Source organism: Glycine max, chromosome 6 (genome assembly GCF_000004515.6).
Source record: "Glycine max cultivar Williams 82 chromosome 6, Glycine_max_v4.0, whole genome shotgun sequence".
In the NCBI taxonomy this organism is placed as follows: domain Eukaryota; kingdom Viridiplantae; phylum Streptophyta; class Magnoliopsida; order Fabales; family Fabaceae; genus Glycine; species Glycine max.
The window spans coordinates 45,411,649-45,426,470 of NC_038242.2; the positions used below are offsets into that span (position 1 = coordinate 45,411,649).

The 14,822-nt window shown below is 33.8% G+C and overlaps 2 protein-coding genes across 2 annotated transcripts; one reads left to right on the forward strand and one right to left on the reverse strand.

Annotated features, from left to right (window-relative positions):
• Positions 1-127: 127 nt before the first annotated feature.
• LOC100499843 (uncharacterized) lies at positions 128-4,168 on the reverse strand. Its single transcript, NM_001249856.2, is given in 5 exon segments — positions 128-399; positions 963-1,145; positions 3,150-3,249; positions 3,738-3,835; positions 4,077-4,168. Coding segments are annotated over 5 exon segments (561 nt in total). The 5' UTR covers positions 4,134-4,168; the 3' UTR covers positions 128-276.
• Positions 4,169-7,729: 3,561 nt separating this feature from the next.
• Positions 7,730-10,357, forward strand: LOC100791863 (protein translation factor SUI1 homolog 1). The gene is made up of 5 exons (XM_003527271.5): positions 7,730-7,938; positions 8,639-8,725; positions 9,015-9,220; positions 9,299-9,352; positions 10,118-10,357. The coding sequence occupies exons 2-5, from the start codon at positions 8,689-8,691 to the stop codon at positions 10,160-10,162; spliced, it is 342 nt and encodes a 113-aa protein (XP_003527319.1). The 5' UTR covers positions 7,730-7,938; positions 8,639-8,688; the 3' UTR covers positions 10,163-10,357.
• Positions 10,358-14,822: the final 4,465 nt, after the last annotated feature.

Genomic DNA, 14,822 nt, shown 5'->3' on the forward strand with positions numbered 1-14,822 from the left:
AATTAGTACTATCTAATAGCTAAAACATCCGTATCAAGCCCATGATAACATATAATGAGGAAGATAATAAGAGAAACTGAAAATCTATAGGGCAATCTGAAATCATAATAGATCGTAGCTCGCGTCAAAGCCAATATGATAATGATTTAACTAAAGATTTTCTGTTGTATTTAGTGCTTTATCAAAATACACACAGGACAAGTCAGAAGATGATAATCTAATTCTGCAGAAATGAAGTAATAAAAACCTCGAGCATATATCACTACAAAAACAAATTCACTCATCATCCTTGTATGGATACTCTTCAGGAACATGCTTGAGAAGTTTTACCTGCAACTCAAACACATCATCACCACGAAGTACATCACGAAGCCAAGTTACCTCAGTTTTCATTGACACCTGTACATGGATGAATGCAAATCATGTTAAAAGAAAAAGAACAAAGCTTATGGTGTAGGAAAAAAAAACATTAACGCTTCACCATGTTACCCAGTTCCCGAGAACATTACATGTCATGCCTCATTTTCCTCCAGGACAATTTACTATCACTAAGTTCTTTAGCAATTTAATTAGGTTGAGTTCAGTGACATGGTTTTGATCAAGCTAAACTTGCCCATAATGTGGAAATTTTCAAGCTAAACAATGACTTTCTTTTTCTCTACAAAAGGGAAGGTGTAAAAATTGCATTCATAAAGTACTAAATAATTTATATAGAACAGAAATAACAACTCAAAGCAAAAATTGATATAAAAAAATGCCCTTCCATGTACAGCTAATGCTATACACAAAAAAACATAAGAGCAATCTATTTCACGTTAGAGAAAATACTGCTATTATATTTTCCCAGTTTCCCAAGTGTTAAAAGCGAAAAAAAAAATTAAAAAAAAATATTACTGATATTTGATAACTGAAATTGAAGAAAATTGAAGCAATTGATGTAACAAATAGGAACAGAAACTTACCATATCTAAGGCTCCTCTGATGACTCCACTTAAGATGTTGCAATAGTACAAACCTTGGCAGTTGTCAGGAAGCTCAACAAAATCTACCAATGGATTATCCTCCAAAACAATACTACAACATGTTCCATCAGCATCCCAATTGGTCACAGATGCAGTAACACCAAGGAACATTTTAAAACCAACCTGTAAAAAGAAAAATTAGAGTTGACTAAATAAAAACTTACCTTCTCCCTTAAATACACTTGACTAGTAATATAATTTAAACAAACAAAAAATGATGATCACACAACCAAGAATCAATGCTTAATGTTGTAAACATCATACCAATCAAAATGTCACCCAACTGTTTCATACTGAAATTAAACATCAATAGCCCAAACAAATCATAACATGTGACAAAAGCCAGGGAAGTACAATAGAACAGATTGCAAAGGAACTCCATGTATGGTATCCTTCTATAACACTCAGCCAATATGAGTTAATATTGACTAGATAGTTGGAGATGACTAGCCTAGGTTGATAAGAGATTTGATTAGAAAAATAGACAATCAATATTCTTAAAGCAAGTTTGGGCACCAATTGTTTTTTTTAAGTGATTGATTGTTTTCTTCCAAAAGCTTTTTGTTGGAAGTTGCAGAGAGTGAAAGTGATTGTTTTCCCAAAATAAGCTAATCTGGAAACCCAACCCACTTAATGAAACTATGAAAGCACAGGAGTGGTCAGTTTGACACACTATATTAGTATATACACAAAGAAAGGAACATGTCATTATATCAAATGTTCCAAGTCATAACTCTTCAATGGTAGCACTTATAATAATTCTAGGTCCTTACTCTATCTTCATATTCAGGTTAAAACACACTTCAAAAACGACACTACTACTCCACACACACACCCTCCTCCCAAAAAGAAGGTAACAAATGTGTTGTGCAGACTCGAGTGCAAATCTGTTAGGAAACCACAAAGGAAATAGAGAAAAGAAATGAATGATTTTATTTCTTCACCAAATATGAACAGAACAAGGAGGAAATCCCTCTTCCAAGCATTTCCCCTTCATACAGGGCTTCCCTGAACATTTGTTCAATTCCCAAATGCTAACAATTCAGAATATGCCCCTTGACCCCCCTCTTCTACCTTTTTCCTCCTATTTAAGCTAATTTCTAACCCGTAACACTTTAACTGCTCAAACATCAATGTTCCAACCAACTACTCAGGCTGTATGAATACCATCACATTGAAGTTCAAGTCAAGGTTGAAGCCCTTTCATCTTATTTAAGGTCATTCCTATGCCCTAATATTTCAATCTCATAAACGTACTATTTTAACTAATTACTCAGGCCAAACCAAAATCCTATAAACTGTAACCAAGACATCCAACTACAAACTCGTGTATATAACAGTTAAATAATAATATGGAGCAGGTGTGGCTCACCTGCATGCATTCTAGAATATTTAAATCACATTTAAAATGAAAATGAATATTCATTTCAATAAAATAATAAATCCATTAACATACTTCATAGGAGGGCAAACCCTGGCACAGCGGTAAAGTTGTGCCTTGGTGACTAGTTGATCATGGGTTCAATTCTGGAAACAGCCTCTTTGCATATGCAAGGGTAAGGCTATGTTCAATTACCCTCCCCCATACCTCCTCTTAGAGAGGAGACTCCAGGCAATGGGTTAAGCTAGTTTTTTTAAAACATACTTCATAGAAATACAGTTCATAAAGATGTAATATATGAAAAATTTTAATTAAAAAATTAAAAGCATGGGAGATAATGAAATAATAAAAAGAATTACCTTTTTAATGAGGAAAAATAAAACAAATTTGTGGAACTTGTCCACTTAAGCTTTAGCTTCATTTAAAGAGCATCAGTTAAGGAATCAAAAGTGGAAAAAAAACTCAGAAAAGTGTAATATTTAATATTAGGAATGCACTCTCACCATGATTTCTGATAACATTTTATTTATTGATTTTTTAATCAGCATTCTTAGAGCACTCATCAACAAGATCCTTTTTTTAAATACTATCCACAAAATTAAATTTCAAGTTACTTTCAGTAAGTTGCACATTAAATAACAAAGATCAAATGAACAAGCAGAGATGCATAATTTCTGCAGTAAAAAAAGGATTAATTTTGACATTTTATCTATAGCAAGTAAAGACACCAATAGACAATACAATACCTTTGCAATTACATCAGTAGTCTCTCTGAAATCGTTGCATCTTGAGACATTAGACTTAGCTAAAAACTCATCAATCAATCGGATTCCAATATTGTAACCCCTGAAAAAACCGATCAAACACCAAAAATTCACATCTGTAAATATAAGTAATCTAAATATGAATAGGGTAATTATATTCCTAAACCCAATTCCTCTTTCATCTCCTTTTTGACCCCATTTTTCTTCTGGTTTGATCACATCTTTTACATTCAATCTTCTTCATTTTTCCATTTCTATTCTCTCTTCCCTACGAGAAACTACGACATGGTCCAAGACCACCACGGCCACGTGTCCATGGTTCCGGCTAGTTTCTCAATTTACAAGAAAGGATTAATAAAACTCAAGTGTCACATGAAGATTGTTTGGGACTATGGTAGACCGTATAATAATTTCTCCTTCCCTAAACCTATCCACCCCAAACATTCACCTTAATTCATAATAATACACACTGAACCACGGAATCACAAAAATCAATTTTCTTTTTACATAAAAAGATTAAACTAACAACATTTATCAAATTCGAAAGAATAGAGATATTCAAAATTGTACATTTGATCAAGCTGCTCGTTAACCTCCTCAACCTCTTCCAGATCCGTGAGCAATTGACGCACAATTGCGCCATACGTCAAAGTAAACAGCTCCGCATTCTGCACAATCCAAAACCAGTTATCATATGAATTCACTCACGATTCCATTAACTTCAGAAAGAAAAAACAAAATTGACGCATTTTTCGTGTAAAGAGTAAAATAAAATCGAGGAATCGACGGTTTGGAGTGGAAATCATTGTGGGTGTAAAATCAGGGGGAGATGGGAATTTAAAATGTTTTATTTCTCGAAAACCAAACAAGGCATAACGAGGGTTTAGCTTTTGGGTATGGGTTGCTTACGACGCGTTCGACGTTGGCGAATATGGCATCGCCGGATCGAGGAGCGACGGGAGGCATCGTCGGAGTTCAATCTCTGGTTTGCTGCGATCTGCGTAGAGTGAAGCAAAAGATGCGACTTTGGATCAATGCCCACTGGCCCAGTGGGCTGACACTTTAACCATCATTTCCATTTGTTTTCTTATTGTAGGATTTAATTTAAGAATAAAATATGTTTTTTCTTTATAAAAATAAGGATATTTATTTTCACTATTAGAATTGTTAATGGCACTACTAACTTACTAAGCCTTACTAAATTATCATTTTACTCTTTTAGAATTTTCCAGCATCCTCAATCTTTCTCCCTTTCTCTCTCATATTTCCATCACTTCTCTCTTCCTCTTTTACGACACCCCACACCAATTCCTTTTCATTCCTAATTCCTCTTCTTTTTTTTGAGAAAAATGTGAATTATATTAAACTCAAAATGATACAACAATAAACGGGACATACCCCGCAACTAGAGAAAATAAAAAATCTCTCTAATACAAGAAGACCTATATCAAGATACTAAAACAAATACAACAGGTGCGCTTGTCTATACAAAAGAAACTTAATCTTGCTAATAACCTCTACTACATAAAATTGATAATCTTCAAAAATCAGTTTGTTCCTAGATAGTCAAATGCAGTAGATTGTAATTGCTATAGTCAGGCAACGAAATTTTCCTTAAACACCTGATGTGGATCTGCCCCTAATTAAAGAGTCAGTAATGCGCAGCAAAGAAGTGAAATGCCTGCGAAAAGGAGCCAAATCACGAATGTGAGCCCAAACTTGGAGAGATTTCCTACAAGAAAAGAACAAACGAGTATTTGACTCAGCCTCATTTGAACATAAAGGGCAGAGGGAACCCTTGTTCAAAAAAGCAGTTTTGTCAAGAGTAAGTAGACGGTTCCTTTTAGCAAGTCATAGAATGAAAGACATCTTAGGGGGGATTGCTGGGTTCCATATAACAAAACACCAACTAAGAGTAGGATTGACACCTCTAATGTATTCATAGACTTTGCCAACAAGCAATTGTTCATTGGTGCTCCAAGATTGAATCCTCTTTTTGGCCTCTTCCGTACTTAGTTCTTTGGAGATAATAAAGTCCTTTATTTGAATGATTTTTTTTATCAAAACTGAATCTGATGAAGAAGTATTGTAATTTCACACATCGCTCCCTCTGAAATAGTAATGATGAACCCACCGAACCCATAGAGAATTTTTCTTACAATGAAAGTCCCACAGGATACGGGAAAGAAGCGCAAGGTTCTAGTCCTTGAGATTAAAAAGGCCTAAACCCCCTTCTTTTTTCGGAGAACAAACGACTGACCAAGCAACCAAGGGCTTGTTTTTGCCAATATCCGCTTTGCCCCACAAAAAATTATGGCACGAAGCATTGATCCGGTCCAGAACAGATTAAGGCAAAGGAAAAATCCCCATCCAAAAATTCAAAATTCCTTGAATAACTGCTCTGATCAACTCTAGCTTACCTGTATAAGATAAAGACTTCCTGCTCCATCCCTGAATCAGGCCAGTAATCTTGGAAAGCAAGGGAGCATAGTGACATACATTTAATCTAGATGATAAAAGGGGAACACCCAAGTATCTAAAAGGGAAGCCGCCCAAGCTAAATCCAGTAAGCTGCTGAATATGAGAAAGCTCATGAGGCCTAATACTGATTGAGTATATGGCAGATTTATCAGAGCTGATGGAAAGCCCTGAAACCCTATAGAAGTGTTGAAGCTTGGCAAACATAGTTGACACGGAAGGGATATCTCCTCTAGATAGAAGCATAATATCATCTGCAAAAGTCAAATGAGATAGCTGAATACATGCACAATTGGGATGAAATTTAAAATTGGCATCATCCTTAAGACTGCTCATATCTCTGGAAAAGTACTCCAAACAAAGCACAAACAGATAAGGGAAGAGAGGATCCCCTTGTCTAAGACCCCGCTACCCCTTGAAGTGGCCATAAATGGATCCATTGACTGTGACACTAAAGGAAAAAGGGTCAACAAAAATACACCAATGAAAACATATTTTTGTGGTGTAAGTATATAATAGAATCATGTTTTTTGTTTTGTTAAATGATAGCGAAAAAGTTATCGACGGAAACAAAATTTTATTTCATAAATATACAAACATGTACAAGGAGTGAAATGAAAATGAGTAACAAAAACATGATTTCTTTTCATAAAAATAAAAAATATAATGGAATTCTGTTTTTGTTGACTATATGAGGGGATGAAAAAAAATAACGAAAACACAATTTCATTGAATACTAATACAACAAAATCACGTTTTCATTGTTATCTATCTTTTTCACTCCCAAAATAGGTAACAGAAACACAAATCCATTGTGTTTCGATCCAAGGGATAGTTTTAGACTACAACGTAAAAACACCCACATAAATAGTGTTAATAGCGATTCTGATAATGATAATAAAAATTGTGATAGTACCAATAACAACACCCTCCTAATTTCACTTGGACCAATGACATGCTAGTAAACAATATGAAGGATTTGTTATTTGAACATTAGAAATTTGTTACTTTAGCATATAATATATTATTATGAAGGATTTAAGAAGTCAACAATTACAAGAATAATAACGAAAAAGATGAAACTTCATAATAAAAATTATAAAAAAATTGTTACCTCATATTTAGGTATTGCCATTTTCTCTCTCTATATATATTTACATATATTTTCTTAGACTACATAGTCTAGCCAACATTTAATTGAATATTTGAATATTATCTTATATATTTCTTGTGAATAATTAAACTAAAATCATTTGAAATCTTTTAGTTATATCAAGAGTTAAGAAAAAATCATTCAAATATTTATTTTTATAAATAAAGTAAGTGATAAGTTATCTTTTTTATTATGATAATTATTATTATTATTATATTTGAATTTATTTAATTTTTTTAACAAATCTATTAAATTTCATTGAATTTATTTTAATATATATATATATGTATATTATATGATAATAATATTTTTTATTTTTTATAAAAATTGTAATAGTAATAAAATTTACATTTGAGTCATTTAACAAAGAGTCTTGAAAGATCTTTTCGGTATAAAATATATTTTTAATTTATTTATTTTTTTAATTCCATTTTTATCCAATTTTTCATTATCATATTTTTTCTAATTTGAAAATACTACACTTATAATTTTCAAGTGTATTCCTAGATTAGAAGAACTAAAATAGGATAGAAAAAAATTGGAGGTAGAAAAAAAAAACATGTTACTTTGTTGTTGTGATAGGAGATATTGAAGTCTTCTATTTTGTACCAACTAATTATTTGTTGTTGTTATCTTATCTCTTTCTCTAGAAAGGAAAATTCTTCTATTGCTTGTATTTGGATTCATGTTTTAGAATTAATTTTAAATTTATGATTGATTTTAGATAAATTTTTAGATGTTTTATTGTTTCACACAGAAGAAAATTTGAAAATTAATTATGGATACTAAATTGATTCTAAAGAAATAATTTTAGATAAATTTTATATTGAATCAACAATTTTATATTAAATTTTAATTTTATAATAAAAATAATCAAATATTAATTATTATATTACGCATTATAAACGGCGGTCTAAATACACCTTATAGTCGTGTCATCCACTCACTGATTCCCAGATCATAACACGTGACACACGTGCAGGTGCACCTTGCCATTTCTTTATTAAATATCTGTTCTTCCAACCATAACCACACCTCACCGAGTCGCAGCGATCGAAGTTTCACATCAGCCTTATCCAGTTTAGGGTTTCGGTTCCTTACCCTACCTTTGACGTATCGAAACCTTAAATTTGGGATTAGGTAATTTCCGAATCATCTATTTTCAGATTTGATTTCCCTTCCGCGCTAATTTTAGGGTTCGACTTTCGCTTTATCACCCACGATCTAAGCTTGACTCTATTTTCTTTTCTATTTTTCTTTTTTATTTTCGTTACCATACAATATTTTTGGGGTTCGATCTATTCTTGATCAGATCTTTCAGCTATAAATCATGTATTTGTTATTAGTGAAAAGTATTTTTTTTTCTTTTTCTAATTCAACGTTTCCTTTTAATTTTAGTGTACGGTGATTCTTGAGGTATGGGATTGTTTTTTCTGTGATAACCTTTTGACGGTGTGGTTGCTAGATTGTCACTATGAACTATATCAATTTTAAGTTAAAACCTATAATCTAGGAAAGCATTCTGTTTTGTTGTGCTGCTGAGATCTTTTGAATTTTTCTAACATTAGTATTTTAAATTGTGAAAAATTTTAAACTAATTGTGGGTTTATTTAATTGTGTTCATTTTAAATCATTTAATTGGATTATTTTTTGTGTTTTTGATTCGAAACGAAGGTAATAAGTAAGCATTTTTTTATTCATGGGATGGTCATTGCTGATATATTTTTCTAATAAGATTATTTTGATGCGATGATTAATGACACTGTTTTTGCTTTTGTTATTTCATAAAGCGTGCTATCATAGTAATTCAATTTAGCTAACATGTTGAGTGTAATTTCAGGTCTGAGCAATCTGGTTGGTAGAACCTTTGGTCTTAGAGAGTCAAGTTTTATGTCTGGATTAGACGATCAAATTCCTACTGCCTTCGGTATGTTGTGATCTTTCTCTAGCGAATAAATATCAGTTGATTATGTGTAAGATTCACATAGTGTGTTTTTTCTTTATATGTTTTCCTCTCTTAGTTATATTGTGGTATCTGTACTTGCAGAATAGGGTACCTATTGATGAATTTCACAATTTCTATGTCAAGTTGCTCTAACTTTTATGTCTTACTCTAGTAATTTGTAGTATATCTTATAGGTACTTAGTTACTGTGATTATACCAGTTAGGTTTAGTGATTTATGTAATGTGTTTGCTGTATGTCCTCAATTTGTAGATCCTTTTGCTGATGCAAATGCTGATGACTCGGGTGCTGGGTCAAAGGAGTATGTGCATATTCGCGTTCAGCAGCGAAATGGTAGGAAAAGCCTGACAACCGTTCAGGGATTGAAAAAAGAATTCAGCTATAACAAGATACTTAAAGACGTTAAGAAAGAGTTCTGTTGCAATGGAACAGTTGTTCAGGACCCAGAACTAGGACAGGTCTGTGTTGTTGACATCCTCCTGTCAAACAATGATCTATCCCTTGCTGCTTAAAGTAACACTTGTTTGTGGTTGTAGGTTATTCAACTTCAAGGTGATCAGAGGAAGAATGTTTCTACTTTCCTAGTACAGGTAACTATAACCTCATCTTTGTGTTATATAGTGTGTTGTCCCGATTAATTTCTCCATTTTAATTTTCATATTTTTTTTGTTGTCTCTTCTGTCTTTGCTGTTTTTCATAATTGTGTTTCTAGGCTTATTTTTGGAATGGCTCATTTTAGAGAATAAGCTTCTTGATTGTGCCTTTTGCTTTATTATATTGTTTTGGCAATGATATTGATATAGTAATAGCATAGGCAATTGGATATCCTTTTGAAGAATACTTCACACGTAAATTGGATGTTGCAATGTTAGTTGTAGAGTTTTTTGACAAATATTTTGCCAGTTAAAATCCAAAGACCATATCCAATGTTTTGGAAATATATATGGTGAATGTGCACCTATCCCCTATTTACTATGCTAATTTAACTTAAAGTTTTTTGGTCTTGTAAGAAAACAAATGCAAAGAGAAAAATGAAAAGGAAGCATAACTAGATTTTAATGGTGTAAATCATGGTTGTATTGTAGCTGAGTGGACTTTATTTAGCACAAATCATAGTTGGGTCTTATGACAATGTTTTACAATCTTACAATTGAATTGATATTGTATCTGTTACCTGTATAATGCTGATCATACTTGTTCAATCACATTCTGACAAGTACACCTTGATTCATACCTCCAGCTATATGAAAAAAATTCTGGAATTGTTTTTGAACAATTTTCTTTTAAATATTTGGATACCAGGAATACTCTATCTAATTATATTGTTGGATGTTTTCACTTGTGAATGTGAACAGGCTGGTATCGTGAAGAAGGATCATATCAAGATTCATGGTTTCTGAGCGATTGGAGTCTCAAGTGGCAAGCCTTATCTGCCTGACTATGTGTTAGGCATAATAGATAGATAATCGGAGTTGTGTATGTGATTGTGGTATTTCTGATCTGTTCTTATGTTTTACTATGTGATGTGGGATTATGGATTTCAGAACATTGCGTGTTATTTGCTTTGAAGACAAATATGAAAACAGTTCAATGGACCTCCTATTCGATCTTATTTCATTTAGAATTTAATAATAATTAAAAAAAAACTGTAACTTTTAAGGCTCGAGCTCTTGTAAGTTGTCGCTTCAAAATACCCCTTTTGAAAGAGATTCAAACGAACTATAAGATTATTGCTAATTTCAGGGCACAAATTCGATTTTCATTTTACACTCACGTCATTATTAGGTATTTGAGCATTTGAAAATTTCTTTAGAAGGTGGCTTTAGAGATCTTTTGCATCAAGTTTATTGTTATTTCCCAGCATTAAAATAAGGAACTTGGAAATATTACGTGGAAAGTGTTTATCGATATAATTTGTACCTTAACACTGTAAATTAAGTCTAGAAGTGTAATCAGAATCCTAGCTGACTAATCAAATGCCCATCTAGATTGGTGTTCTATTTAGTATGGTAATTCATTGATAGTGGACTACCTGGTCGTCAAGAAGTTCTTTTATAGATAATGCGGGTAAAAAGTTGGTTTTATTGAGTTATTCCTCTTGAAAGTTACCAGTAACTCATTGATATGGACTAACTGATTGCCAAGAACTTCTTTGCAAGATAAATCGGGTAAATAAATTAAAATGGTTTTATTGAGACAATTGCTCTTGAAGAAAATAGAGATATGCTCAAAATTTTAAGACGTTTTTGTATTTAATGTAACACTTTGTTATATAAGTGAGAAATGTAAAATTATTCATCAATTTGATCGGCTAATTTAATTTCTTCTAAGAAAATTGAAGAATTTAAAGTTGTACATCCTTCGGGTTGGATCTCCATCTGAACCGATCCACATCGATACTAATTTGTCTATAATCATATTGTGATATAGTTGGGATTGAATACTCTAATATATTTGGAGAACAGGATTTTAACACGTCTTGATATATGTAACAACCCTCAACCTTTGAATATTGAGAGGATGAAGGAATCTAGACAAACGAACTAACATATAAGATCTAATTGTAACCAAAGAAGACATGTTAAGCAATACATTTCACTTGAATGTTCTCGACTAGGTCATCTCCATATATGAGGAAGTTTATCCTAAAACATTTTGATACCCACCATGGGCCTCAACGAAGTGTTTCCTGATGCCCTTTGTTTGCTTTGTATCTAGATGAGATTGGTGATGGTGAGGCCAACGATGGAGGAGCCAAGGAGGTGATGGAGGAGTTGAGGAGGTGATGTAGGAGTTGCAAACAATGAAGGAACATCATGAGGATTCAAGGAGAATTTCTCTTGAGGCATTGCAAGCAAACTAAGTGTTGCAGGTTCCAAAGGAGGAGATCAAGAGGAGGACATATGAGGCCTAAAGGATGTTGAGAAGCCCTGAGGGTGAGACTATGGTCAAGCCCCCAAGTGAATTTTTAGTCCTTCGTGGAGGCAATCGTAGCTAAATAGATCCCCTAACACTACCTGCTTCCCACAGTCACTTGTTATTATTGTTCAAAACATAATTAAACTAAGCATAAAATCTAAAATTGACCCAAAAAATTGAAAATCGCATAAAAACCAATGACCATTGGTTTGGTTTAGTTTTATAATTTTCCAAATTGCGCGGTTTGACATGCGTAAACAGAAAAAAACCAAATTGCATTGTAAACACGCCTAGAAACTATTGTTGCAATTAGTGTTTTATTGTTTAATATCTACTTTCTAAGTTTTCATGGTTGAAAGCAAGTATTATGAATGTTGTTTTTATTGTTTTTTCTATCTTCAATTGTTGAAACTTAGAAGCAAGTATTATGTGTTGTTTTTACTTTTATGTTGAATGATTATTTTTAAGTATTATTCAACTTGAAAACGATAACTATTTTACTTTAAGTTCACTTGTTAGAAACTTTTGTTATTGATTTATATTGTTGATTGTTAAACTAGTTATTAATCAAGTTTTGTTTAATTAATAACAAAAATTTTAAACATTTTTAATACCTACAAGAAGTATTTTCAAATTGAAAAAATTGAGTCAAACCAAATCACAAAAAAATGGTTTGGTTTGGATTTCATAAATAATTTAAACCAAACCAAATCATACCACACTTAATTTTCTTATTTGGTTCATACTAATTTGAAGTCAAAATTGCATCAAGTCGCATTGCAAACATCCCTAAAGGTTATGATGGTACCTAGGATCCTGTTAAACATGTGAAGAATTTTCAAGCTCATAAGTGGAAAAAGAGATGCAATGGGATGCAAGATGTTCGTCGAGGAAGAGTTGTGGATCGTGGATGATGTCAGTTTCAATGGAGACACGACAAATTCACCGTCGTAGATGTCGTGGTGGCCTTCGTCGCTAATGACAGTGACGACGACATTACCTTTTCACCCATTCATCACACTCTACTTCTTGAACTCAATGAACAAATATAATAGCCGACTCACCTTCAACATCTTTGTTCCTAAGAAACGCTCCACAAACTTCATAACTGAATCAAACACGGTTTTGGTTTTGCAAAAAAACAAAAAACTAAAATTGTGTGATTAAACTCTGATCTAGAAATTATGTGTTAAGAGTTAGTGAGGACCAAAGCTATAAATTAGATTTGTAAAAGTGAGTGTTGCAAGAACGCATTAAGAGTCTCTACAGGGTGAGTCATAGCTTGAAATTGGGTACTACAAGAAAGTTTGGGTATCGCAAAGAGGAAATGGTTTGCGGCAGGGGGCAAAAAGATGGAGTTTTGAGAAGAAAATGTGCAATTAGTGTGGATAAGATCAAGATCTGGACTCAATACTATCTTCCTCCATTGAGGTTTAGACTTAGATTTGGAACCAAAACCACCTTCATTCGTTGATTCGATCCAAACACCATCTTTATCTTTTTCGAGCGAAACAATGGCAACGAACCCATTTGTGCCTTCAAAATCTGACCTGAACCAAAACTTAAGTTTGGTGCCCTTTTCGTACTTCGAAGTCATAAATGAGTTAGAGATATTCTTCAACACCAACCACAATGACAAGATCTTTGCCGACAAGCTTGACAACATGCTTCGATTTCTCGAAACTGACATCTTGTTGGAGGACCTCCACTACATCATGGACGACATCAAAATCAACTGCAACAACTTCTTCAGCCTCTTGCCACTGTGCGTGTTTGCAAAGTTCTAGATGTCAAGGGTTGCGGTATTATGTTTCACATAGAGAGTTAGGGTGCGTTTGATTAGCTAAAAAATAAGGGACTATGATGGAAGCTTGCTTGTGGGGCTTCTATGGAGGCTGAATCTTTGAGCTTCATTGGGGTCCTTTAATGGTGATTTTCCACCATGGAGATGCAGCGGAAGACAAAGGAAAAGAGGTGAGAGGAGGCGCCATCCATTAAGGAATAAGCCATGGAAGAAGGAGCTTCACCACCAAGATGAGCCTTGGATAAGAAGCTTGGAGAGGATGCTTCAATGGAGGAAAAGAAAGAGGGAGAGAAAGAGAGAGGGGGAAGCACGAAATTGAAGGAAGAAAAAGGGAGAGAAGTTGAACTCTGAGTTGTGTCTCACAAGACTCTCATTCATCAAAGTTACAACAAGTGTTACACATGCTTCTATTTATAGACTAGGTAGCTTCCTTGAGAAGCTTTCTTGAGAAAACTTTCTTGAGAAGCTTCTTTGAGAAAACTTCCTTGAGAAGCTAGAGCTTAGCTACACACACCCCTCTAATAACTAAGCTCACCTCCTTGAGAAGCTTCCTTGAGAAGATTCCTAAAAAAGCTAGAGCTTAGTTACACACACCCCCTATAATAGCTAAGCTCACCCCCATGCCAAAATACATGAAAATATAAAAAAAAATCTCTATTACAAAGATTACTCAAAATGCCCTGAAATACAAGGCTAAAACCCTATACTACTAGAATGGCCAAAATACAAGGCTCAAAAGAAGGAAAACCCAATTCTAACATTTACAAAGAAGAATGGATCCAACCTTGACCCATGGGCTCAAAAATCTACCCTAAGGTTCATGAGAACCTTAGGGCCTTCTTTAGTAGCTCTAGCCCAAGCCTCTTGGAGTCTTCTATCCAATACCCTTGGGGGGTAGGATTACATCAGACTAGACAATTCAAAAAATATTTGTCCAACATTTGATTTAAAAAATGACTGAGGGATAGGACAAAATAAAGAAGGATGGACTGGATGAATACCCAAAAACTTGTAACTCACTAAACTTCCATACAACTTTTTGTCTAGTGTCTAACAAAAGTAAAAATACAATACTATTCCTATTTTTGACTTTTCATTATTTCACACCTTCTTTCTTATTCCATATGCGCCTCATTCTCCAAATATTAACAAGCTCATCGCCCTCCTATCCATCATCGTGCTGGAGCTCTCCCAATTCGCCTCCACCATACCCCTTATCGTGGATCTCTCAGACCACTCCTCCCTCTCCATTCTCTTCGTCCCCAACACCTACCTCGCTGCCGACGACCACCACTTCTCCCCGACCACCTTCATCGACGCCAATCGCTACCACTTCC

Excerpts from the sequence above, each read along its gene's own strand:
- LOC100791863 (XM_003527271.5), top strand. The coding sequence starts at position 8,689 with ATGTCTGGATTAGACGATCAAATTCCTACTGCCTTCG. Across the intron at positions 9,221-9,298 it reads AGGACCCAGAACTAGGACAG|GTTATTCAACTTCAAGGTGA; the intron begins GTCTGTGTTGTT and ends TTGTGGTTGTAG. Across the intron at positions 9,353-10,117 it reads TTTCTACTTTCCTAGTACAG|GCTGGTATCGTGAAGAAGGA; the intron begins GTAACTATAACC and ends GAATGTGAACAG.